At 50.4% G+C, this 26,405-nt stretch overlaps 2 protein-coding genes across 6 annotated transcripts in view; both read left to right on the forward strand.

Annotated features, from left to right (window-relative positions):
- Nucleotides 1–14,882, forward strand: part of ZNF638 (zinc finger protein 638) — a 109,349-nt gene extending 94,467 nt beyond the window's left edge. For 3 of the 4 annotated variants that reach the window (XM_059721409.1, XM_014597106.3, XM_059721411.1), the window contains 5 exons: nucleotides 167–232; nucleotides 4,945–6,028; nucleotides 10,423–10,512; nucleotides 13,122–13,240; nucleotides 14,565–14,882. In XM_059721409.1, the coding sequence (XP_059577392.1) occupies nucleotides 167–232; nucleotides 4,945–6,028; nucleotides 10,423–10,512; nucleotides 13,122–13,240; nucleotides 14,565–14,633 (1,428 nt within the window). In that variant the 3' untranslated portion in view covers nucleotides 14,634–14,882. The remainder of the gene's footprint in view (nucleotides 1–166; nucleotides 233–4,944; nucleotides 6,029–10,422; nucleotides 10,513–13,121; nucleotides 13,241–14,564) is intronic. The other variant, XM_059721410.1, reaches the window with a different exon arrangement.
- Nucleotides 14,883–21,799: 6,917 nt separating this feature from the next.
- The window catches only part of DYSF (dysferlin), a 200,784-nt gene continuing 196,178 nt past the window's right edge, over nucleotides 21,800–26,405 (forward strand). The window contains exon 1 of one of the 2 annotated variants that reach the window (XM_019495633.2): nucleotides 21,800–21,927. In XM_019495633.2, the coding sequence (XP_019351178.2) occupies nucleotides 21,840–21,927 (88 nt within the window). In that variant the 5' untranslated portion in view covers nucleotides 21,800–21,839. The remainder of the gene's footprint in view (nucleotides 21,928–26,405) is intronic. The other variant, XM_019495634.2, reaches the window with a different exon arrangement.

The raw sequence follows: 26,405 nt of genomic DNA on the forward strand, positions 1-26,405 counted from the left end.
TACAATTGGTGATTGGCTTAGTTCTGCACTTGCCAAATATGTGATGATCAAATGCAGCCATATGGACTATTTAAATACAGTTTTGTTAAGGGAAGAAGATTTTTATTTTTTTCAAAGTTTCTGATTGGCTAACTTGTTTCACTTAAACTTTTGTCTAATTTTACAGGCTTCTGCTGACCGAAATAGTAGGAGTTCTAAAAACAGCGCTAGTAGCAGTTCAAAACAGAAAGAGGTAAGGGAGCCTATCATAGCTGAACTTAGAGTAGTATTTAAAGGAAAAATATTAAGTTTAGCTGAATCTTGTGAGCTCTTGTTTAGTGAATTTTTCAGAGGTACTGGTCCTTACAGCGTTTCGCTAGCCGTCTTGGAAAGTCAAGCTGGAGGGAAGGGAAGCCTTGGTTTCGTATGTCAGAACTGTATATAAAAAAAAGTCTTATTCTCTCAAAAAGAGGTCAGTTGCTGCTTTGAAATATCTACTTCAAACAGGAGATGGTTTGCTTGTTACATCCTAAATAGCCTACCTTAGATCTTTCCCTTCTCAGTGTGGTGATGATTAGGGAAGGAAAGTCAGATGCCATTTTCCTACCTCCAGTCAAGTAACTGATGCAATCTGGGAGGTTTAAAAACAGCCACAATTGTAGTGATCCTTCCATAAACAACTAGTTTGTGTATTCTGTGCTAGAGGGCAAAGGGAGACTGTAAATCTCTTCTGCGCCACTGGTTTGAATTGTGGTTTGGGAGATGTCTGGAGTACTGTTTCCAATTCTAGGCCCCATACTTCAAGAAGGATGAGGGAACATAAAGAGAGGCCAAGGGAATTGGGCTTATTTAGTCTGGAGAAGAGAAGACTGAGGGGGATTGAATAACAGCCTTCAACTCCCTGCAGCAGCATTTCAAAGAGGATGGAGCTGGGCTGTTCCTAGTGGGGGCAGATGACAGAACAAGGAGCAATGGGCTCAAGCTGCAGCAAGGAAAGTTGTGATTGAGTTGGATGTTAGGAAAAACTTTCTCAGTAGGAGGGTGGTGAAGCACTGGAACAGGCTCCCCAGAGAGGTGGTGGAGCCTCCATCCTCAAAGGTGTTTAAAACCCGGCTAGACAAAGCCTTGTCTGGGATGATGTAGTTGGGGCTGGTCCTGCTTTTACAGGGGATTGGACTAGATGTGACCCCCTGAGCTCCCTTCCAACCCTCATTTTTTATGATTCTCTGTTTGATCACAGTCTGCAAATCCCCAAAGAATGATTACAGAGAATGGAAATGGGCTTTTTCTGTGTCTGTAAGAGACAGGGCTGGGAGCAATGGCTTCAGGTTGCAGCAGAGGAAATTGAGGTTGGAGATTAAGAGGAACATTTTGACTTTGAGGATGGTTAATGATTGGAACAGGCTTCCTAGAGAAACTAAAAATCCCCAGGTATGGAAATGTCCTAGGAGTAGGTTGGGTACACCCTTGGCTGGGACGGTTTAGTCAGGGCTGATCCCACCTTGCGAAGGGGCTGGATTAGATGTGACCTTGTAAAGTCCCTTCCAGCTTGACTTTCGTATGATCCTGTGCCCTCAACTTAATAAGAGTAAGGAAGCCAGTTTTTACAGGTAGCTGTGCCAAAGAAATTGGACGGTCTCTGCTTTAGCTTTTTGGGTTTTTGCCGTGAAACAGAGAAGGAAATTGTTCCCTTTGCTGTCTGCTAAACTGATGATGACAGACACTGTTTCCAGAATGTGTGCTATAAAATCTCTGAGATTTCATGGTATAGTCCAGGGATCAGCCACCCCTGACACATGTGCTAGAGCATGGCATGTGAGGCCACTTTGCTTGGCAAGCCACAGCTGGCCTGGGCTCTAGGCAGCTGCCACTGGCCACAGAGCCCAGGCTGCTCACAGCAGGCAGCGAGAAGGCTGCAAGCTCTCTGTGGCAGGCAGCAGCTGCTCAGAGCCCGGGCCAGCTGTGGCAGGTAGACGGGAGGCTGTGGTCTGGAGCACCTGCCTGGCTCTATGGCTGGTGGCAAGTACACATGAGCCTCATGGCAAGCAGCAGGGAAGGGGCCAGGGCAGCACAGCCCAGGCCTCTCCCCAGCCATCCACCTGTAGGCACGTGTGCACCCACTACCAGCAACAAGGATCAGGCCCGTAATGGCTCCCCCGCTGTCTGCCCATAGCACGCCAAGTCGAGGTGTGGGTCGAGGTAAACGTTGCCAACCCCGATACAGACACTGTCAGTTGGAAAAAGGCACTGGAATATTGGGAAGTCGGCTATTTATCAGTAATTGTTTGTATCTTATTTTCCCCATTCTCTAGCTCAGTGGCGCTCAAACTTTTCAGAGTCAAGCACCCTCTCTAACTTTCTTGGAATGTAGCGGTGCCCTATTTTAAAGACTAATTTGCTGCCTTTCTTACCTCTTCACCCTCTTCCACCCAGAGCTCACAGGGCACATATACATGAGATGCTTTAAGGCACACTAGCCTAAATTTAAGGCACATTAGGGCACGTGTCTACATGTGCGCGCCCTTAATGTGCTTTTTAAAATGGTGATTTGGGGCTAATCGTGGCTAAATTTGATACCTGCAAATACAGGTATCAAATTTAGGCTTGAATAGTTAAGGCGCAGTAATGCTGTGTGTGTGGACTGACTTGGGACTAACTTTAGTCCCGAGGCAGTCCACACACAGCGTTAATGTGCTTTGATGCCTGCCTAAACCCACTTAATGTGCATTAAGCTAGTGCGCATTAAATTTAGGTGCACTTAAATGCACATATAGACATGCCCACAGGGTGATAGGGCAGGCATGAGCAGGTAGGACACCCCTGAGAGCATGGTAGGGGAGATGCCTGGTACTTGGCACTGGTAGGTGCTCCGTGTTGGGGCAAATTTGGAAAGCTCGCAGGTGGGTCATTAAACCCTCTGAAGGAGGGAGCTGTATTCCTGCAGGAGGCAGGAAGGGGGTGACAGTGGCTGCTGGAGGTCTGGAGCCGGGTGCCAGTTGAGGTTAGTGGGGCCAGAACCCTGCCATGCCCTGGGTTTTCTGCCCCCTCTGTGCCCCTCCTCTGTGTCTGATGGGGTGAGCACAGCCCCCTCAGGTATGACTGCTCCTTTAGGGACTTGAATGTTGGTGACCAGAGTTGCCCTTCCCTGTGGTCCTTCCCACCAGCTATGAGAGTGTGGAAGGAGCAGGGGAACAAGCTGGGCTGAAAAAATGTGGGAGCAGCCAGTGCAGGGGATGCTCAGTTTTGGGGGGCAAGATTGAGCCTTTCAGCTTGCTTTGTTCCCTCCTCCTTTTGTGCTCCCACAGCTGGTGAGAGGGGTTGAAGGGAATGGTGCCAGGATGCTGGGATGGGCACAGGGTTTGCCTGGTGTGCGGAGGAGCCAGCACTTGCCTCCTCTCACAGGGAGAGACTAGGGTCTGTGGCACCCTTCAGAGGATCTCGCAGACGTGCTGGATGAGAATCACTGCTGTAGCTGCTAGACACCAAGAACAGTATTTTTCCCTACCAAGAATAAAGAAGGCAAAAGACTCAGTTAAGTTAGGCACATGAAGTGTAACTCTCTCCAGTCCGCTGTTTTTGTCTCCGTATTGAACCTGCTTTATGGGGCAATGGTGTTGCTTTTGCATACGTTTTCAATGCTGCTTTGCAAAATGTGGGTAGAAAAGACTTGTAATAATTCCATTTTGTGTTTCAAGGGAGTAGTTTAAATAAAAGGTTGACTACTCTCCTTCCATATCCTAAATTAGCAAACAACATCATGGATCTATCAGTTCTTTGCTCTGGGAATTTGAATTTGCCATCCATTACCACAAAATAAGGAGTTGGGGTAGGCATATATTTGCATAGTTATAGTTGCACCTTATGGACTAAATCATTCAGAAATGTATAAGCTTTCACAGGCAACAGACTATTCAGTCTGTTAGGTGCCACATTGCCCTGCCTTCTGCCTGACTTCAGACTAACACAGCTGACTGCCTCTACCTCTGTAGTTATTACTGGCTTATAGGGCAGAGCAAGTCATGGCTTTGGGCTTATAATGCTGGACCTTTGTAGTTTTTCAGCTTTGCAAAGGCAGACGTGTAGTAGTCGACAGGATAGAGGTTTTGATTAGCTGCTGAAGTGAGAGGATGCACAATTTGGAACAAGGAAGGCGATTTCTTGTCATATGTCATTATTGAAAATTAATTTCAATGAACCCATATCCCCCCCTGCCCCTTAAAGAGGGTTTCTCCTGCTGAATAGATGTGGAGATTTGTGGAGAAGTTGCTAGAGGGACCGAGGTAAGATTAGTCTCTCGCTCTTCAGCTCTTGAAGGGAAGGGAATTGAGAGAGAAATCCCCCTGGCCAAGTACATCAGTATGTACATCAACTCAGACTGGAAGTACCACATTTGAATTGTCAAAAGCCAATAGCATGAGGTTAGAAGGAAAGGGCAAGGATGTCACTATGTCTGAGGTAACAAAGGACTTGACAGAGCAGACCGTGAGTTCTCAAGCAGTGAGATTGGTTCAAGAGATTACTGTTTTCTTGGCAATTCAGAAAAAAACCCCCAACATTTACCAACTGGCAAAACACTAGCTCAATTTGCAGTTCAGGTTTGTTCACCCAGCTGTGACTTTTGAAAATGCTCAAAGCGTCTACATTCCTCTAGGTTCCTGTTTCAAGCAGAAATGTTAATATTTAATAATTTTAAAGTAGATCCTTAAGGAATACAAACTACTTTTGCTTACCTATTTCACTTGTGTATCTTTTTATTATAATTAATGTTTCTTATTGTAAAATGTCTTTGCTTTCCGTGTGAATAGGTGATGATGTATTATTGAGTTAGCGAGCTCTTAATTTTGCCGTCACCTTCGGCATGTAGGTAGTCTTTCGCAAACACTGAAATTTCAGGTTCTGTCTTAAATCGTAAATGCAGTGTGGCATTACTGGTTGGCTTTGAATGTATGTTTTTATGATGCACAGGAAGAAGAGCTTTTCCCATTTAACCTGGACGAGTTTGTTACTGTGGACGAGGTGGTTGAAGAATTGGATTCTCCCGTTCAAATAAAGCGAAATCCATCGGGCGGGAAAAGAAAAGACTCTGCAAAAAACCCTTTTGAGCCTAGCTCTAAGAAAAGGAAGGGCAAAGTCTCGGTAGCACATGTTGCTGAGAGCGAACTCTCTTTTGTCACTTTGGATGAGATTGGAGAAGAGGACCTGACTGCCCAAGTGGTAGGAGACTCTACTTTAGAAGCAGTAACAGATCCGCAGGGCCTGGTTACTGTGGATGAAGTAAATGAAGAGGAAGAACTGATCTTGGAAGCGGTGAAAGACCCACAGTCGCTTCTGACTTTAGATGAGATCTCAGAGCAAGAAGAGCCTAGTTCACTTAAAGATGTCTCCGGGTCTGTTTTTGAGGAGCAAGACCTCCTGAAAGAGGAACCATTGGTCACGGTGGATGAAATAGGAGAAGTGGAAGAGCTGCCTTTAAACGAGCTTTCAGGTGTGAATATCGATGAGACTTTACATCATAAGGAAGAGAAAGAGGCAGTTGGGGATCCGGGAGATTTCACCTCTTCTCAGCTGCCCGAAGATCCCAGTGCATTAGTGACGGTGGACGAAATACAGGAAGACGGCGACGATCAGCCTCTAGTGATCTTGGATGAAGTTACCGAAGATGACGAAGACTTTTTGGCAGATTTCAACCGTTTGAAAGAGGAATTGAATTTTGTTACGGTGGATGAAGTTGGGGAGGAGGATGAGGAGGAAGAAGAAAATCCTTCTGTCAAGAAGAACCTGGAAGAGGCAGATGAAGATGAGGATATTGTTGCAGTAGCAGGGCCAGAAGAAATGGATATTATGGCAGACATGAGGTCAGAGGAAGAAGATGCCGCTGCAAACCCAAAGGGAGAAGAAAAGAAAGTCCCTGAAGCTGATGTGCAGAATGTGGAAAAGGCACTTCTAGCAGATTCACAAGAGGGAGGCAAAGAGGTTCTTGCTGCAGATACAGAGGCCAAAAAAGTGATTGCAAAAGAAAAGGAGACAGAGAGTGAGCAGCAGTCTACAGGTAAGAACCAGTATATAGTTTTGGGGGTTTGTTGGTTTTTTTTTTTTAAGAAACATTGTGTAGCTGTATATAAACTTGAACAACATTAAAACAAAACAAAACTCAAAATTATGTGGCACTAGTGAAGACCTGAGATGGTAGCTTTTCTTTTCCCTTTTAATAAAAAGGGGGAAAAAATGTAGTGAGCTCCCTCAGCAAGCAGCCACGCTTGGACAAACAGAGGAGTCGAATGACACGGAGATAGAAGCTGAAAGCAAGCAGGCTCTGGATTGCAACTAGAGCAGGAAGCCACAGAAACACTTGTCATGTGCAAATTTAGGTAAATTAAGGACAAGCAAGAACTCTGTAAAATTGGAGTATATTTGCCAATTGGAGTATAAATGCACTCCCCATCTCTGGTAATGCATCTCAATCCGCAGCTCTTACGTTTCCCCCTTCCCAACCTGAAGTTAACATTTGGGGTGTTTTAGGTGAAGGAGTTCTAGATTAAGTCGTTACCTTGACTAACCCCCGTGGATTTGAATGCAGCGCTTTGTACAGAGAGGGGCAGTTTCACAAAGCAGGCGAGGTAAATTTACAGAGGCTCTGGACTACTTAATTAAAACATGCACCATTTTTAAACTTTATCTTGGTGTAATCAGCAGGAGTGACTTGATTGCTAGTGTCTGCAACCTAGAAAGGACTAATTGTGTGTTTTCTTGTTTCACTGCTAGGTATAAAAGTCCCATAAACCTCCATATGTCACATACCTCTGGGCTTACTATTTTAATTGAATTTAGTATTTAAATTGACTTTATTTTCTTTGCAACTCTGATGCCTATATGACTCGAAGCCAGTAATACTCAACTTTTTTAGACTCGAGGCACCCCTCAACGTGTCAGCTAATAGTTTTCACTTGTTTTTTTTGACAAGAGAAAAAGACCATTGTTTTTTCCCATTATAAAACGCTCAGAAAGCTCCCAACCGGTCAGAATATTTTTTAACACTATGGACTTCTATTTGAAATAGTTGGGTTTATCTTGTGAATCATGTTTGCACAGCTAACAGCACACACATGATGTGGCACCCTGTAGCGTCCTTGAAAGGATCTCAAGGCACCCCAGGGTGCTACGAAACCCTGGTTGAGAATCACTGCTCCAAACCTTGTCTTGAACTTTCATTATGTGAAAACAGGCTGTGTGAACGTGAGCACAATGTGGCAGTTTCCTTTTCTTGGTCTGTACAAAAGCCAAATATTTCAAAAGCCGTTACAGTCAGACAGCTTCTGACAACTGCCAGACGTTTTACGTTCTCCCTTCTAATTTTAACCATGGTGATAAATTAGAAGAAGTCCTTTGCGGCAGGTGCCCCGTGAGTGAACGTGATCGCTACATAGTGAAAACTCCAGGCAAACGAGGTAGACCTAGGAAGAGACGCGTTGTTTCGGGAGCTGAGCAACTTGTTGAAATAGGGCAAGAAAGCGGTGAAGAGGACACTGATGAAGCAGGTAAAATGAAAGTAGTCGTGGAAGGCTCCACATGTGATTTCAACAAGGAGAGCGCAGGAAAGAGCAGTCTTGCCTGTCCGAAAATCGTATGGTTCAAGTGAGGCCAGGCAGGATGCAGATATTTGGAGAACCAGCCACAGGATCTGAACCAACTGATCTAAATCCTGGTCTGTTGTCTGGTCCTAACACAAAACAGGAAGGCTGCAGTAAGTGCCTTGGTCCTCTGGAAAATACCTGGAAAAAATAAAGGGCTGACAGAGGCCTGTCATTTTGCTGCCGTCTAGTGTCTCACTGGAGTCCTGCCCATTTCGCCAAGGGGAGTTTCCCGTGTTCTCTTGGACTAACATTTTGAAAGTTACCTTTTTAATTATGCACGTTCAGTTTTTTAAGCTGGATTTGGGACGGATACTAGCTTGGTACAACGGGATGAGCTTCCTGGAGCAATAATTCAGGAGCTGCCCTTATAATACTGTTCTCAAATTCTCCCTGCAAGCCTTGGCTTCCACTGAGTTTGTCTCCCTCCTAGTGTATGGCCTAAAAGGTTGAACATATTAACAGATCTATAGGGTGTGAGGAGCACAGATTAAGCAGGAAAGTTTCCAACCATGGGGAGATGGAGAAAGTTGGTACTTCTAGCCCCCCTTTAACCTCCCTGGCTTCTCCAGTCCGGAGTCTGAGGTCACGTGCAGCATCACGCAGTGGAGACCATTTCACATTGGGGAGACGCACATATATAACCTTTTGGTTCAACAGTTGGAGGATTTTCCCAATTTTGCTTCTGAAATGGTGCTCAAATCAAGTTGCAAAGTCCTTCATCTTTGATTTATGATGCCTAAATGGCATTTGGTCCTGCTTCAAGCAGAGGGTTATAACCTCCTGAAGTCTCTCCCAACCCTTATTTTCTATGATACTATGAATATTGCTTAGCCCAACCTCAGGGGCCCAGCAGTCATGCCAAATTCGCAGTAAAAAACATACATTAATATCTGAAATCTTTCGATGGGGGAGCTCATGATGGTCCTATTATAGATCCAGTAAAGGAGACTACACCCCTAAAATACCTTTAGGATATGAGAGGAGTTTGATATTTAAACCCAGAGTTAGTATCACCCTTTAAACTTGCGATTTCTATCATTTCCTTCTGCTTCTGCCTGGGAAAATGCTGATCTGTCAGCAGGGCTTCCAGAGTTTGTTTTGGATGTCCGATGCTACTAGGGCAAAAGGGATGCATTTCGATAATCTTGCTTAAAAAAGAGTGGTATGAAAAGACTTGAACTCGGAGGGTCAGACCTAATAAATTTCTTGTGGCTTTTAGTGTTTTGCCAAGTGAGCGTTAGCTTACAACTTTTGACCTCTAACTGGTGCTGGTTTGCAGTATCTCAGCATTTTTGGTTTAGATCAGGGTGTTAAACATATGGCCACTGGAGCCTCTCTATCTGACCCACCAGATGGCACCAGAATTGGGCCCCTTTGGGCACAGCTATCAGTGGTGCGCTTGACTCGCTGCCACCAGACCCCATGCTCCTGCTCCCGTCCCTGGCAGACCCTGAACTGCCCCTGCACTGCTCCCATCCCTGCCAGACCCAGCACTACCACCCTGCTGGACCCCGTACCCCTGCCACTGCTGGACACTGCCCCACCACCACTGCCGTGGCCACTTGCAGCAGCTCTTCTGCCCCAGGTTGGATGCAGCCCACAAGGAGCCCCACAGTCTGGACCCAGCTCAGGGCCCCAGGTAAGTTTAATGCTCCTGGTTTAGGTAAAAACATTTGCTAGCACAGTCTCTTGAGAGTTCAGGCACTCACAGGTTTGTCATCTTGGTTGGTACAACACCTGGCACAGCGGCACTCCAATTCCAAAGCTGAAGTAGTGGGAATGCTAAAATCTAAGTGCCCTCCTAATTTTCTGCTCTGTGAGGACACAGAAGCGAGCATAAAGTATACCTGCACTGGGAACAGAGATGCAACAATAAAAGGCTCTCGGGTCTAGTAGACGAAGGTATAACAAGTCCTCCTAGCTGAAAGTTCAGGCTAGACAAATTTGTTACGATGAAGGCGATTACCCAACAGAGCAACTTCAGCAAGTGTTTTGGTGGGTTCTCCACCATCAGAAGGTTTTAAAACAGGATTCAGCGCTTTGTCTTGTTTTTTAAACATGATTCTCCAGTCCCCTGGTGCTGTGTGCATCCATCCCCACAAGCTGGTTGAGCAGCTTGGGGCTGGCTTAAGGGCCAGCAGTGGCATGGGACTGGTCTGTGGGCTGGCTGCATTGTGCAAGGCCACATCACCCAGCCCACAGAGCTGCCCACAAGTCAAAATTTGGTGGCAGGGGAATAGTGGCAGCATTAATTTCTGTGCCTCTGGGAGCTATGGTAGTTATTGCCACCAGTCCTCTACTGCCAACTTTCCAAACCTGTGGGGAACCCAATGGGCCAAACGGCTCTGTGGGTCAGATCCTGCCCAGCAGTCATGTCTCAGTCAGCCCTGCTCTAGTCCGACATCAGCTCTTTAACTTGCAGCTGGGGTTAATTCACAGAGGTCTAGTGGCCACTGTTATGGTCAGACCAGATTGGCTTCTGGCCTTAGGGTTTACACATCTGCAAAGTCTAAGGTAAGTATCCTGCAGGGAAGAAACAGAATCATTGCAGCGCTGCTTTCATCTGCAGTCTTTCATGCTGCTGAAATGACAGTAAAATGCAAACGTTACATTTCAAGTTCATCTGGTGAAATGATCTTCCCTGCAGATTTCAAAAAGCGAGCTATGATTTGGCCAAGCAAGTCAGCATGCATTTGTCATAAACCTGGTGTTTACTTCAAACAGCAATGATCGGTATTTAAAGCTTTGTACTTAAATACCTTTAAACTAATGTGAATCTTTGCCTCCGCTTGTATTTAATTGCTTCTTATAGGTGAGCTGGGATTAGGAGATACAGAACCAGAGACTAAACGAAGAAAAACAGATTCTTCAGATAAGTCCAAGGCATCCTGCACCCCAAAAGGTAATATCTAAAATATCTGTTTACTCGTCTAATCCCAATGAAATTGGATTTTAATAGCAAATGTCTTAATCATAGGAACTTTGAGCGGTGTTCATAAGTCTATGCAAATCCATACCAAATGAAAAAAATATTTCACTCATGAAGTTATTTGCATACACCTGGGAGACTTGCATTCCTAATTTAAGACTGCAACTTGGCAGATGAGATCTCTATGTGAGAGCTGATGATTCTGATGTCTGAATCTCCTGTGTAATCTTATCTAATGATTTTCGAGTGTTGTAATGGTTTGGATATGTTTAAGAGTGTGTCTTTGGTAGAATTGCCTGCATCTGTGACCTGAATGTTTTGTGTTAAACTTCCCTTTGTTTTAACCTGGCTTAACATGGTGCCAGGTGTCTGTTGCATTGTGTAAAGACCTGCATGTTGTCTATTAAAAGTTTGGCTGTAACTTTAAAAGCTGACTCCGCTACGTATGCCAAGATACTTTATGATTATTTTTCCTCAGCTGAGATGTAATTGCTATCCCAGGCCCCTTGGCCTGCTTCTCTGGCCCATCAGATAGCTTCCAGCTTTGGTTTCCAATCAAGACTGGCTACACTTCTAACCAGTGCTCATGCTGGCTGCAGTCCCACTTCGTGGCGCAGTGCTTGCCCTGATTGCACAGCGAGCTGTGCTCTCCAGCTCCTACTTCCAGACAGCTTCGAAAAGTGCAGTGCGCTTTTTCTGGTCTGCCAACCTTCGCCTTGCTTCTTTCAGCCCTAGAAGGACAGCTGCCAACAAGATAGCAGCACTGCTCTCCTGGGTTACTGCCTTCTCCTTACTGTTGCCACAGCTACTCAGTACTCATCTGTGCACTACACAGCTCTAACGCCTCAACCCCACAGCCTTGCAGCATTAAATCTTAATTAATAATTCAATAGTTAAGCATTTGATGAACATCCCTAATAACGTATTAGCATATTTAAAATGTTTTGGTTAAAAAATAAGAAGGACTTAATCAGGGTTAGGGCTGTGAAGCTCCAAAGTGCGATTCAGACTGGCCCTGAGCTAGCAGTAACACAGTGTATTTCATAGCACTGTGGTCTGTGGGAGGCGCCTATGCTTGAAGTCCCTGCAGTGGCCTCCACTGGTAAGTGGGGGAAAAAGCCCACACTTAATTTCCACTGACAGCTTTGGTGGTGGGGGTGCTGCCTGGGTTATTTCTGAGTTTCAGCTGATGACAGTCTTGTACAAAATGCAGACTAAATCCTCACTGCAGGGACTGGAGCGCAGGACTGCCCCCCCCCCCCCCCCCCCCACGGCAGTGCTGTAACCCCTATAGAGGCCCTTCTTGTTCCTAGCAGTGTGGATACGTTTTACATAACACTATGTGTGTGTGTGATGGGTTCAGAAAGAATAAGCCCGGTAACAGACCTGGGCCCCAGAAGTGCTGCACCCACTAGGGTCAGTAGACTCCCTCTTCCCTGTTGCAGCGTGCCCTTAATTAGCCTCTTTGCTAGCCTGGTGCTTAGGGAGCTCTCCCCGGTAGTAGATGTGCATCAAAATCGCATCAGGGTGAAGAGGCCCCAGAACCCAGGACTCCCCCTTCAGAAGCAAGTGCGTTAACCATTAGGAAACTGTCAAAAGTGGGCACTGTCGTCATCACTCTGTCTGCCCCTGCAGTTAGGTAGCTGGCCTCAGAACTGGAAGCTGGCACTGCAAGTGACTGTCACGAGTGAACGGAGATGCCTTAATGGACAGCTTAAGGCAGGTGTCTGAGCTTTCAAGAGTCTGGAGTCCAAAGACATCTCCCCCGCACCTTAGTTTTCCCAGTTGGTTGCTTCTAGGCCCCTCTGACTTCCAGACTGTACTTGGGAAGGGTCTGCAGCTTCCTTATTCTGTGTAGAGCGCTGAGTGACTACAACTCAGTCATCCTTAGTTGCATCTGAACTCTACAGGGATCCTGTGCGACTGACCTAGTTCAATTGAATTGCTTTCCAGAACAAGCGGCCTGCGTGTTTGCCACTCAGTGATACAGCTTTATTAGGGGGGTGTGGAGACTGCTTCCCCACAGCCAAGGCTACAGACTGGTGGTCAGGAGACACTCCTGGGAAGAGAGAGGTGGGCTGGGGGAGAGTACAGAACGTGGGTATCGCTGTGAGCGCTCTACCCATTAGATCATTATGCGAAATGTAGATGCCACTACCATCACCACTGCCACATCCTCCACTAGAAGTGAGTCCTGCCCAGTTCTTTCAAAGACTCCTTGCAGGTAGGTTCCCAGTGGGTCCTGAGCTCCAGGTCCCGAGTGGGCAGGCATCTCCCTTGTGATTGAGGTCCTGAGTGGGCAAGCGTTTCCTTTGCAGCCACCATTCAGGTGCCCGAGTTCCAGTGAGTAGCAGGAATTCAGACGTACTCTTGTCCTTCCTACTGGTGAGGTCTAGAGGATTTCCCGCAGTGCCCAGGTCTTCGGGACTGATTTTTCTCAGGCGCTGAACTCCCCTGCTGGTGTGAGCCAAGACGATTAACTGAAAATCAGGCACTGCGCAGAGTTGGGCTTAATACATCTGGTAAATTATTTATTTACAAGTTGTTGATGGGTTTTAAAAGTTTGCTTTCTTTCTTTCAAGATTTAGATTTTCTCATTCCCAAGGCTGGCTATTTCTGCCAGATCTGCTCACAGTTCTACGCCGACGAAACGTCAATGAAAAACCATTGCCAGACCCAACGTCATCAGCAGAATATGGAGGTAACACCTTCTTTCACCTTCAGATCCTAGGTTAAAAACGCCTGAGGTTTTAGTATATATTTGGTGCATTTGACGGACATCGTCTAAGGCAGTAGTTTTGTTAAGTTACACGTCATTCATAGATTGGTAGATGTTAGGGTCAGAAGCAACCTCAGTAGGTCATCAAGTCCCCCTGCTTTGAGCAGGAAAGAGTGCTGGGGTCTTTGCTATTTCAACCAATAGCAAAATAAATGTAAAATATATTAAGATTTTTTTTCAATACCTGCTATCCCTTGTTTTATTTTGCAGAAGACAAGCCCCCCCTAGTCCATACCCATCTGACCATGGGGTAAAGTTCCCTTCTGACCTCACATGTAGTGATCAGTCTGACCCTGAGCAAGGGGCAAGACCCTCTAGCCTCCGGGCTTGAGTCCCAGCAGGGGCATTGGTGCGTCCCAGTCACAATCCCTAGCTTGGGCTGCAGACAACACCCCCTGCCTCTGAAGAAGGCTTAAAATCCCCTGAAACATGTAGCCACAGGAAGTGGGGGGGGATCCTTTTCGGCTCCATGCAGCAACCAGTGAAGCCCAGAAGCTTGAGAAATCCTGAAAGGAAGACACTCGGTGGTCATCTCTGTAACGTATTATTGGCTGAAAGATTGGAGAAATGCATAGGGTGCCTATATATGCGCAGTGAGGCTAGTCTGTGCTGCAATTAGTGTTTCGGAGCAGACTCGATTAATCGAGTCTGCTGGAGCATGGTAATGGCCGTGCTCCAGCAGACTCTATCTAGCGCCTCGTGTATCAGCATCCCCGCGCTGAAAAATGCTGGCCGGGGATACTTTAAATCTCATTCGAGCTCTCGAGTTAAAGCACTTCCATTGCCACTTTTCAGTGTGGGAAGTCCAATATACAAAATGCTTTTGGAGCTGCTCTAATTAAAGGCCCACCCCCCACCCCCGGAGCATGTGTATAAATGTCCATAATGACTACGGTTTAGGAGATATTTGACTAGCTTTAGGATCATGACAACTGGAGAGGCACCCATCATGTGTAGTCGGACTCTTTTGGCTTGTACAGATGTCACAAGCTCTGTGGAGGTTCTTCTCACAGGCGTCAGCTTAATCAACAGCTGACTTGTTGACTAGTTTGGCATCAGGCAAAATGGATTGGCAAATTTTGGTGGGGATTAAGAACTGTCCAGCTGCTGGATGCTACATATATTTATTTAGACATGCATTTTCCTAAGAGAGTGACTTGCTTTTTGCCATGAGGAACAGTGCGTTGACAGCAGTATTTTTCTCCATGGCTACCCAGCAAGATTTTGTTTTAAACCTTTTTTGCAGAAATTCATGGCCACACAGAAGCAGGAGGAAAACAATGAAGGAACAGGGGAAGAAATAAGTACAAGGTGATTTGAACAGAGAAGAATTCTTTAAAGGATTTAATTTAGGGTCCAGTCAACTTTGTGTATTTTGTCATGAGTTAATTTGTAATTTTGTTTTGAAAGCAAACTTTCATGTTGTATAAATTTTTGAGCTCCGTGTAGACAGAGACTGAAAGAAAACTGTATGGTGATTTTGATTTCTATGTCAAATCATCTGACTTGGGAGAGATCTCTTTTTACAAGAGTTGAAATAAATGTTCCTATATTCCTGCCTGGAGCTGCTTGTCTTGGTGTCAGCTGTGCCTGTCTGACGTGCCTTAGCCGTTCTCTTACTAACTCATCCCCTTCTCACAGCCTTGCCTGGATCTCGCAGGAGGAAGGTCTGCTTTGGGTCTTTACCTGTCCCCTCGGTCACTGCCTGCTATTTTATTGCACAGCTTCCTTTTAAGGGTCACCTCTATTGGAGCCACTTCTGCCTGCAGTACTGGATGGACGATGTACAGAAGAAACCCTGACTCCAGAGATGAAACGAGTGAGAGCTTCCGCCTCTCTCCACCTGGGAAAGAAGCTGGGTGGGACGTTGCAGGCGACCCCATAGAATTGGTACAGATGTTTTATAAGTTCAGATCTGTTGGGAAAGATCCAGTATTTATTTGCTAACGCAATTCAGCTCTTGCTGTAATGAAGGAGGCTTCGGTGTATAGGAAGGCATTCTGCTGGGGAGGTGAGGAGTAGTTCATGCAGCTCTGCAAGACTTGGATCACATCTCTCTTAGCATACGTGTCCAGGGGCACCCACTCGATTTCCACCCCCCCACCAGTACATCATTAAGTTTTCCTGAGTGATGCAGGTGACATTAGAGAGACGTGGCTGAGTTCAGCTCTTAGCGACATCTGTACAATTCTGGTATCAGCGGAGGGGCGCACGTTTCACTGACGGGAGAATCTGGCCTGAAGCCCCCAGAAAGGGAACTCGTTTAAGTGTCGATAGACCAGTGAAACAAATGGAGCCTGCCAGTTTGCTGTACAAATGCCAGCTCTTGGAAAGTATTGATGACAAGATTCCCAAATGGCCAACGCAGTTGCCAGCCCAGTGCACTCGTGCTTTCAGTTACACACCAGGCGCTGGATAAGTCACAACTTTTCAAATCAATTTTCCAAGACTGTTTGCCGCTGGTTCAGAAGTACAAAACAAAGGCAGCTACACGTTTTTGGAGAGTTGATGGGGAGCAGGGGAGTAGAAACTTGTCAGCTGCACCTGAAAGCTTGCAAAGAACTTTCTTCCAGCTATCCAGCTGGTCTAACAAAAGCTATCACATGTATCCCAAGAACCTGGCCTGCCAGCTGCTCTTAGTCTTTCTGGGTTCAGCAGGGTTTGGAGAAGCCCCTCAGCCTGCTGCCAGTCCAGGGTGGGTCATACTCGCAGTCACACATGCTGTTGAGTCCTTCCTCACTGCAGATAGGGATTTTAACCAGGCAGACCTGCCAATTGGGACACAGTCACATTTGACTGGCTGTTGATGAGCTTGCTGGCAGCCTCTGGAGGGCTGCAGTAGTTTGGATGCTCAGGCAAGTGCCCAGCCCCCTGGCTCTGACCTCTTTGCCCTTGAAGTCCTCAGTGCTGCTTACTGAGGTCAGCCCAGAACCTGCCTCACAATGTGGTTCAATACCAGCACCCCTTGCTGAGCCTTTTTGTACTAGGAAGTTGCTGGCACAGCCAGCATCAGGGTGGCTGATGTGGCTGCCAGCAGGCAGGAGACACTTGAACTCTGCCATTGCAGCTATACCAGCAGGCATCACGATGGCCCTCGCAGCTCCCTTAACTAGCCACCAGCAACCTTTAACAAGCCATAGGCCTGAACGCTGCACCCAGCCCCCTGACCTAGAGTGCTAGGCCACCTCCACGCCTGTTTCTGATGACTTCTTTTGAGACCTTGCTCCCTCATAGGTACTCGCAGAGTGCAAGGAAGTCCAGAGCATCCTTTGGCCCCAGCAACTGGATCGGCGAGTGGCAGCAGGTGTGCTTGATGGCAAAAGCATGATGGGGAGTGCAGAGAGAAGGCAGCCTGAGTGAGCCCCTGGCATGTCTCAGTTCAGGGGCACAATCTAGTTGCATGCCAGACTTTCGAGTGAGGTCCCATCGCTGTAGCCGTAGATCAGCAGAGTAAGGAAGGTCTAAACAGAGCGGCCGGGCCTGGGAGGCTGCAAAGCAGCGTGGGAAGGCAGCAGGAGGACCATCTGGCTGAATGGAGGAGATGCTGTATGCAGCCAAAATCTTTGATGGAGCTGCTGCATGTACCCAGCTGCTTTGTGAACTGGGACGGCCTCGACTCACAAGTGTCCACCCACTGGGTGTCCACGGCCGTGGCCGGGAGATTTAGGAACATAAGGTAGTGGTTCATTGGCTTCGAAGGCTGCCACAGGCACCAAGCAGCTGTGCAGACCCCCAGTTTCTAGACAGTTTAAAGTCCATGTGGCCTATCATCAGGCTCCTTGTCCCCATCCCCTGGGGGAGGGGGGGGGCGGTGGGAGTTGGGTCATGTCTGCCAGGTGTCTCCAATGGGGCAAGGAGAGTCCCGTGGCAGCTGTCTGGTCCTCCCCCTCCAGCATTTCTCAAGCACTGCTGACTGGAAGGAGACTGCTATGAGGACCAGACCCAACCATGCTGCCCATTGTGCAGAGGGGGAAAACTGAGTCATGAAGTGGGGAGCAGTTTGGCCAGTTGATTTTACAGTGGGGACTTAAGTTGACAAAACAGTCTGCCTGTCCTGTCAGTTCCCGAGTGTTTGCACAACAGGCTCCACGAACAAACGACGGTTCGAAATGCCCTTACAGCCTCTGGAGCCGGGCAGCAGCATGACTGTGACCCAAGCGAGCGGTCCCATCTCTGCCCAGGAGAGGGCAGCAGTGCCCGGCACAGCCACCTCATCCCGCTGCCCAAAATCAGGCCTGGTCTGCACTGGGAATTTGTCCTGGCAGCAGCTGTCTGCATTGCTGGGGGCTGCAGATACCGTGCACGTGGGAAGGCGGCGCTGCTCCGTGCAGGGCCGGAGCAGTCCAGGGTCCTAGCTTGCCCATGGTGCCTTCGGATGCAGACGGTAGGTACCCAGCCTCGGCCACCCGTGGCCTCTCTCCAGAAGAGCTGTGGGGTCTTTGAGCGGAGGTGATTTAAGTCCCCTTGCCTAGAAAGGGGAATGCACAAAGGCCCCTGGCCGCTGAGGAAGGCATGCCAGTTGTGCGGGAGCTCCGATTTCCCGTCCTGGCTGCTGCAGGCTGTCCTATGCAACGTGGGGATGGAGTAGTGTCACTTCCATGCCTCAGTTTCTTCATTTGTGAAAACATTTATAGAAAATGAGAGTTGGAAAGGATCTCAGGGGGTCACATCTAGTCCAACCCCTGCTCCAAGCAGGACCAGCCCCAACTACATTATCCCAGCCAAGGCTTTGTCTAGCCGGGTCTTCAACACCTCCAAGGATGGAGATGCCACCACCTCTCTGGGGAGCCTCTTCCAGTGCTGCACTACCCTCCTTGGAAGAAAGTTTTTCCAACCTCGGTTTCCCTTGCTGCAGCTTGAGCCCATTGCTCCTTGTCCTGTCGTCTGCCCCCACCAAGACCAGCCCAGCTCCATCCTCTTTGCAGCCCCCCTGCAGGGAGGTGAAGGCTGCCATTCAATCCCCCTCGGTCTTCTCTTCTGCAGACTTAACCGCTTAGCCCCCTGTGCGGTGAGAGCATCTCCCCTGAGCTGAGATCCAAAGTCCATCAGCAACGCCCCCCTTTCCTGCCTGCTCCCCTCCTGCCTCCCTCCCCCCTCATTTACAGACTTTAAAATGATGTTGCCTAAGTCATCTTAGGTAGAGTTTTTAGACGATGGATGTGTCTGAGCTGCTTTGGACAGGGCTGATCCTGCCTCAGGCAGGGCTTGGACTAGATGTGACCTCTGCAGATCCTACTTCTCCATGCGGCAAAGGCTTTTTCATAGCAAGGGAAGGGGCAGGGTGCCTCACGGCAGAGGGCATGTGCACAGCGAGGCTGGGATCTGCTTGCCTAGACCCTCTCAAAAACCTCCAGTGCCTCTAAAGGGAAATATCCCTGCTTTTGGGTGCTACCGAGACCCCAATTTGACCATTTTACTTGCGTTACTAGGCCACTGTCCTGTAACAGTTTCTGCCTTTTAGGCTCTCTCCCCCTGGGCAATCAGGGGCTGTTTGAAAACATTACCCGCGCTTAGAGGGGACACGGTTTTAACCCTTGCTCCATCATGCTTTTTGGGTGGCGATGCACTCGTGCACCATTAAAGCTTTCCTGCCCGCAGCCCCACCGTGATGAGAGAGCCTTGGGCGCAGATGCATCTCTCTCGGTGTTTGGAAACTCCCTGGCCTGTATAGGGTGACCGTGGAAATTGCTAACAGCTTAGTTAGCGTGTGCACCTGTTTGTGGGCTTCATGGCCTTTCGGGAAGCTGAACTGGAATAGTGTTTCCCCTTAAGTTCTTGAAGGGGGAAGGTGGTTTTTCTCTGGCTGAACCGAGCGCTAGGAAGCCCAGCAAGCAAAAAATAATCCTCCCTTTAAATAGCCCCCGTGGCCCAAGCGCCCACCTGTCGGTACGTCTCAGGGCAGATGGCCTGGTGCAATGGCATGATTGCAAAGCCTGTGCCCCTGAGGAGGCAGCTGGGTATGGGTGCAAGCGGGGGGCAGGGAGCTGCAATTTGAGCACAGGACTGGGGCCTTTGAGAGCCAAAATCCTCATGGCTTCCGCTGCAGTCGCTGCCCACAGCTGTGCCTCAGTTTCCCTGCCTGCCAGAGCGGGGTGATGAGCCCACCCGAGGCATGGGGGTGGGGAGAGTGAAGGTCAGTGCCACCAAGTGCCGTATGCCTGTGACTAAGATGCCACCAAATTTAAGACGCAGGTACACTTTCAAACTCAATTCCAGAAAAAAGCAAAGCCTCAAATAAAGACACATTTAAAGCAGTGCCCCCTCGTGCTGCCTATGAGACCTTGGCCGCCTTTAGTTTTGTTTTCAACTCAGATCTAAGATGCAGGCTGGTTTCTGGAAGAAACATTTTGCTTTAAGAAGTGCGTCTTCTATTTGAAGGAATATGGGATTACAGTAATGGTGGGGGGGGGGAGCTGGCAGCAGACACGCAAGCTTAAAATATTTCTCCCTTCTCTGGACAAATTCAGGGCAAGCACTACTAGCGAGACTTCACAGCATCGCCGGCGGCTGGGTTTGAATCCCATTTTAAAGATGGGAAAACCAAGTCGGGGAGCACAACATTTCTGCAGAGCAAGTCGGAGGCCAAGCAGGCATTAGAGGCCTGGCACCCCGACTCCTGCCTCCTCCTCCAAGCCCCAGCCTGGGCTGAGGCTGACCCTACCTCAGTCCATTCCTGCTTTGGGGAATCGCATGACGGGGGGGGGGGGGGGAGCATTGGTGTGCCATGACTCAGTGCCCTGCAAGGTATTATTAGTGCCCAATGAGCCACTGGCGCAGACCCCAGTGAGTTGGCAGAGGGTCAGGAGCGGTCATCAGTTATTAACCCCAGCCTGTCAATGGTGAAGAGTGTGAGAGTGGCAGGGCTAGGCTCAGAAACTAGAAGCTTGGGGGCTTGGCTTGTATTAATCAGTGTAAGACTGGAGCAAAAAACCCCTGTATTAAATGAAATGTGCATTGATTTGCTGCATTATACGTATACAAACAATGAAGCGGGCACAAGAATTGAAAACGTTCAGTAGTCCTGCAGCCCCTCCGTCTCATAAAACAAATTTGCAGTAAAAGCATACATCAATATCTGAAATGTTTAGATGGGGGCAGCTCAGGAAGGTCACATAGATCCAATTTGAGGGGTGTACCCTCCTGAGCGCCTTAGCAGTGCATCCAGGTATTTCCACCCCTGAGTGAATTAACGTTTCCACACCCACGTTAAATGTTTCTGAAACTCGGGGGTGGTTTTTCTTAGCTAGGCTTGAAAAGAGTCTGCAGGGCTGTGAAACAGGAGCCGCGGGACCAGGAGCAGCTCTGGGAGAGCAGAGTTGCAGAAGGAAAACGAGCTCCAGTAGAGGAACCCTTCAGGAGGAGAGAAGGTCGTTAACACCTAGGCAAGGAAGAGATTAGAAGGAAAGAGGTGGATCCTAATGAACAGTGAAGTCAATGGCTGCTGCCTGAATAGAAATGCCACTGCTGCTGCCAGGCAGTTGGTTTTCAAGTTGGGGTGGAGCAGAGATTGTGTGCCCCCCTCCCCCCCTGCAACCTGCCCCTGGGTGCAGACCGAGCAGGGTGCTGTCTACACCATGTCCCAGGTGCCCCCCTCCAGCCTCACAGCTGTCCAAGCGCAGCGGTGCGGCCGCTTTGGGCTCAGCCCTGGCTGGCACTGGGGTACGCTGCAGGGCTCAAGAGTGGGCACGGAGATGGGCCTGAAGCCACCTCGCTGCTACGCTCCTGGCCCGTCGGTGCCAGGCCTTGCTGCCTCTGGGAATCACGAAGTCGTGGCAGGGACCCTGACTCAGAGGCGCCGGCGTGTGCAGAGCTGCGTCATGTTTTTCCTCCCGACCCCAGGCTCTGATTCAAGCTGGTAGCTTTCTTCTTTTCCCCCTCTCTCTTCTTTGCACCGTCTGGTCCCATTATCCTGACGCACCGGGGCAGGGCCTCGTGCCCGCTGGGCTGGAGCTGGGGGCCTGCGTCTCCGCTCGTCCCCGCTGCTCCCTGACCCCCTTTCTGGCACGAGCAAGGCCCCTGGGTCATCGTGTGCCTGTGGGTGAGGTGCTGCCCCTCCCTGTGCCTCAGTTTCCCTTCTCACGCTTGGTCTTGTGCAGTTATCCTGACAGCTGTCTTGGGTCTTAATGGGCTCCTTGCTGGGCCTGTAGCTCCAGGGTGGGACTCTCCGGTCACCCGCCAGTGAGCTGCGGCTGGGATCACCCTTGCACACCTGCCGGTCCCAAGGACAGGGTGGCACCTTCCTGTCTTGGCTGGTGGGGTCTTCGCTGTCTCTTCAGTGCCAGCGGAGAGGGGCTGCCTGCCACTGCTTTCCTGAGTGGCCTTTGGCAAGTCACCCATCCTCCGGGAGCAGCATCGTCCCCGTGCCACCGCCTGGCTGCCCGGCCTTGGTCGCGTCCCTGCCACCTCCCCATGACGACCCGCGCCCGTTCCCCTTTAAGAGCGGGGGGAGGGCCCGTGGGAACGCCCTGGAGCGGCCGGGAGCGGGGCCGGGAGCGGGATCGGGATCGGGGCCGCCGCGGGGATGCTGCGGGTCTTCGTGCTCCGGGCCGAGGCGGTGCAGACCCCCGACACCGACATCAGCGATGCCTACTGCTCCGTGCTCTTCGCCGGTAGGGCCGGGCCGGGCCGGGCTGGGCCGGGCTGGGGGTGCCTCCTCCCGACCTCTATCCGGCTGTCCGTCCATCCATGTGTGCGCCTCTCCCTCTGCCGTCCTCCCCTCCCCTCCCCTCCCCTCCCCTCGCCCGCCTGTCTGTCTGTCTGTCTGTCACCCCCGCGCCTGTCTTGCCCGGGCACCCGTCTGTGTGTCTGTCCCTCGTTGTATCTGCTGCGCTGTGTATTTATAGATCCCTCCGTGTGGCTGTGCGTGTCCACCCGGCCCCTGTCTGCAGCGGGTTGTCTGTCCAGCGCCGTCCTTCCTCTGGCTGGCCCCTTCCGGCCAGGGTCCCCAGGGCTGGGGGGTCCAGCCCCGCCAGGCCTCTCTCCTCCCTGCAGACGGGGAAACTGAGGCAGGCGCAACGAGGGAGGTGCTGGGAGGCCCAGCCCCGCTTTGTGGCACCAGGATGCGATCTGCTGCCTTCGGCGAGGCCAGAATTTGGCCCCGGGGAAAGGGGTTCTGCACACCGAGGGGTTAAGGCTGCTTCCCACTCCTGAGAGGCCCCAGACTGGTCCCAGTCTCTTCCCTTTATTGGTCCCAGATCCCCACCCAAACTAGTCCCAGGCTCTTCCCCTTACTGGTCCCAGTTCCTCTCCCATCCTGGTCCCAGCTCAGGCGCAGGCGCCCCCCGGGCGGGAGCAGCTGCCAGCCGGGCTGGGGACGGTTCCAGGCGTCAGGGCCTCGGCTCCGGCTCGGGTTTCTGCGACACTTTTCTTTTCTAACCCGGTCCCTTGTCCATCCCGGCTCCTGGGGCTCATTAGGCCTCCTCGTCACCGGTGACGCTCCCTTTGGCCCTGCTCCCACGGTCTGGGGGCTGGGATGGAGACTGGGGGTCCCCGGAGACCCCAGGTCTCTGGTGTCCCCAGCTGCGCCGCGGGGAGAGAGACAGGAGCAGATTTTCCCCCGGGGAGGGGGACCAGGGCGCTGTGCTTAGCTCAGCTCTGACCTTGGCTGCCTCCATGCCTCAGTTTCCCCTCAGCAAGGCAGGAGCGGGGAGCAGACCCCACTGCAGTGCTCAAAGGCACATGCCGAAGCCCCCACACCCTTATTGTCCATGCTCTTGCCCCACTGATGCTAGGACAGCCCGGCCTGCCCGGGGTACCGGCTCCCCAGCTGTCTCGGGGCCTGGCTGTGCCCACGGAGCGGGCTCCTGGTCGTGCATCTCTGCGAGCCCGGAGTAACACAGCCCCATTGTCTGTCCAGCCTTGCCCGGGGAGCTGGGCTGAGCAGCTGGCGGTCCAACTCGGGTCCACCAAGGCAGGCGAGGCAGCTCAACCCCCCGGCAGCCTTTGCTGGAGACCCCGGCGGGGGGACTCCCCATGCGCTTGGCCTCCAAGTGACACACACCATGGGCAGACCTAGGGTTTGGAAACGGCGGTACTTGAAGGGCTGCCACAGAGAAGAGGGAAAGCATCTGGTCTCTTGCTGCAGAGAGGAGGATGCAGAGTCACAGCTGGAATTTGCAGCAGAGTCGATTTCGGTTGGAGATCAGGAAGCATTTCTTCACTGTCAGAGCAGGGAGATCGTGGGAGAGACGCCAGATTAGTATGAACTGTGGGGGGGGGGGTTGCCTTTCTTTGCAGCGGGGGCACAGCCTCTCCCTGCCGTTTCTTGAGCATCTACTAACAACCGTTGCAGCAGTAGGATGGAGATGCACCACCTCTGTGGGTAGCCAAAATGTTTCTAACCACTTTACCCCGGGCTAACAACTAACTGCATGTCTTAGATCATGTCAACCAATCTACAGCATCCGTGTGCCTGTGTAGCTACAAGGTCCAGCGTCCTGCCTTGTCTTCCAGCTCTCCCAAGCCAGTATAATAATCGAGATTTTAACCTCTTTATTCATGCACCTGGCTAATGCAATTTCCTGGTGCACAAGGTGCGGAGGCATGGGCAGAACAGGGGAGGATGGGAATATCGGAGAGGAGGAACAAGGTGACCTGGAGGGCTGGGGTGAGAGACGGGGGTGTGCAATGTAATGGGGTCAAGTGCAAGCTTCTGCCCAAGGGTGGAGACTCCACTGTCCCCCTGGGCAGCCTGTTGCAATGCTTCACCACCCTCCTCAGGAGAGTTGTTCCTAATATCCAGCCTCAACCACCCCTGCTGCAGCTTGAGCCCATTGCTCCTTGTTCTGCGCAACATCTCAAAGGCTACCCCTGCATTCTTGCAAAGCCCAGTGAAACCTCACAGCCTGCGCTGAAGTACGTAGCTGCACAGAGAAAAGGTATCGCCTTGCATCCCTTGTGATTGCATCTGATACGAGCCTCGACTTCCACCTGATCCCCTTTGGGCTGGAGAGGCAGAGGAGCGAAGTGACGTACTCCAGTGCTGTGTTCAATGCCCTATTGTGCGCCTGCCATCGGCGCTCTGCTCTGCACTGCCCGATTGAATTACCAGGAAGCCCAGAAGACACTTACCATCATTTAAAGAGCAGACCTGCTTCTTGCTGCTGCGGCCAGGTCCTTATGCTAGTTCTTTTGCTTTGCTTGCCCGGTTGCTCTCCTTAAAAGCGGGCTGTGAAGTAAATGCCATGGCTTCGTGCTTGCTACTCTCTTCCCCTTTCCATTGTTGGTGCTGAGCTGCCTCGAGGGACGTCTGGAAGTTTTCCCCAGGGATTTTTTATTGCATCGAGGCTCCTGTCTGGCCTTCCTTAGTTTTGCAAAGTGGCTCTTTTGAGCCTTGTCTGGGATGATGTAGCTAGGGCTGGTCCTGCTTGGAGCAGGGGGCTGCACTAGATGTGACCCCCTGAGCTCCCTTCCAGCCCTCCTTGTCTCTGATTTGGAAGTCCAAGTGAGCTGTGAGCTTGTTAAGGCTGAGTAGAGAAAAGCGTGCACGTCTTTTAACAAAGACTGTGTTTCTCTCAAGTGTTTGCTGGGCATTTGAGTCTGCTAAAATGCATCCGTTTGCCTACAAATCTCTTCCCCTCCCAGGACCGGCCCAGAGCTCGGAGGTGGTCATGGAAATGCTCCCATGTACATCGGGGACTTTGATGCAGCCCCCCGGATGCTTGGCGGCAGGATGCTGTGCGGGTCTATAGAGGCTTCATGGCCGATGGTGCTGCTTGCGCATTATGCACAGCACGTGCAGCCTGGGCTCATTATTTCTGTGCATTACTATAGTATCTCAGAGCCCCACACTAGGGTTCCCCCGGTGCAAGGTGCTGTCCAGATGCAGCCAGCCAGCACAAAAGGCGGCAGGGGGCTGCCAAACAGGCCCCATTTATGGCCTCCCCAATCTGGACAAAACCCCACTGGTTGGATGAACGGGTGCTAGTGCAGACCCAGGCCCCGGGTCCTGACTCTGGATTTATAGGGGACCTGGAGCCTGGCTCTCTTCAGAGCGGGACTATCTGGCATGGGTCAACCCCCAGAAGTCTTGGGGCTCTCCCCATTACCTCTGGGGAGCCATGTATAAGGGGGCAGGGGTGTGGACCCCTTAACCCTGCAGTGCCTGCTTGGCCTGTGTTAGCAGGGCAGGCTCTCTGCTCAGCGCACCAGAGGAGCTGGGGGGAGTGGGGGGCAGCAAGCAGAGAAGCTGGCTCTTGCCTCTCTGCAACTCTCTGGGCCTCAGTCTTTCAGTCTGTAACATGGGAGCAATGCAGCTCATGGACCTGGGCTGCGGCAGGGTGCAGGGGTGTGCACATACGTACCTGGGGCGTGCCCGGAGGAAGCTGGAGTTGGTTAGGGGCATTTCTATTCAGGCAGCAATTGACTTCATGGCTGACTACCATCTCCCCTGATCCCTGTTAATCTCTCTCCACTCTGCAGGTGTGAACGCCCCTCTCTCCTTTCTAATGCTCTCTCTGCTCCACTTTTCAACCTCTCCTTTCTTCTGCAGCATTGCTATCTCTTAGCCATCCCTGGAAATGTCTCACTTCTCTTTCCCAGCCCCGTAGGCTGCTTTTATCTCTAGCTAAAAACCTCCTCCGCTCGGGTGTGGTCCTATGAACTCAGGCGTAGAAACGACTAACCGTGATGTCTTGGAGGGACTGTCAAGAAAGAAAGATTTTGTTTTATGGATAAGAGGCATGCATTTACCTAGAATAACTACAGCACTAATGGCATAATAGCTTTGGACTATATTGACTCTTTTTTTAAACACGATGCATACTTTAGCAAATCAGTGCAGCTTCCAATAGTGCTGTTTGATCTTCAACTGAACAAGATCAATAACCCAGAGAGGTGGTGGGCTCTCCATCCTTGGAGGCTTTTAAGATGTGGATAGACCAAGCTTTGTCTGGGATGATGGAGTTGGGGCTGGTCCTGCTTGGAGCAGGGGGTTGCGCTAGATGTGACCTCCTGAGCGCCCTTCAACCCTAATTTTCTATGATCCTGTGATTACTGCAGCGCTATCCCCTTAGCCTATTAGTAAAGCATCTAGTATCTCCTGAACTGGTGAAAAACGTGTGATGATTTGTGACGTGCTGCACCTCCC

The sequence above is a fragment of the Alligator mississippiensis genome, chromosome 2 (genome assembly GCF_030867095.1).
Source record: "Alligator mississippiensis isolate rAllMis1 chromosome 2, rAllMis1, whole genome shotgun sequence".
Classification (NCBI taxonomy): domain Eukaryota; kingdom Metazoa; phylum Chordata; order Crocodylia; family Alligatoridae; genus Alligator; species Alligator mississippiensis.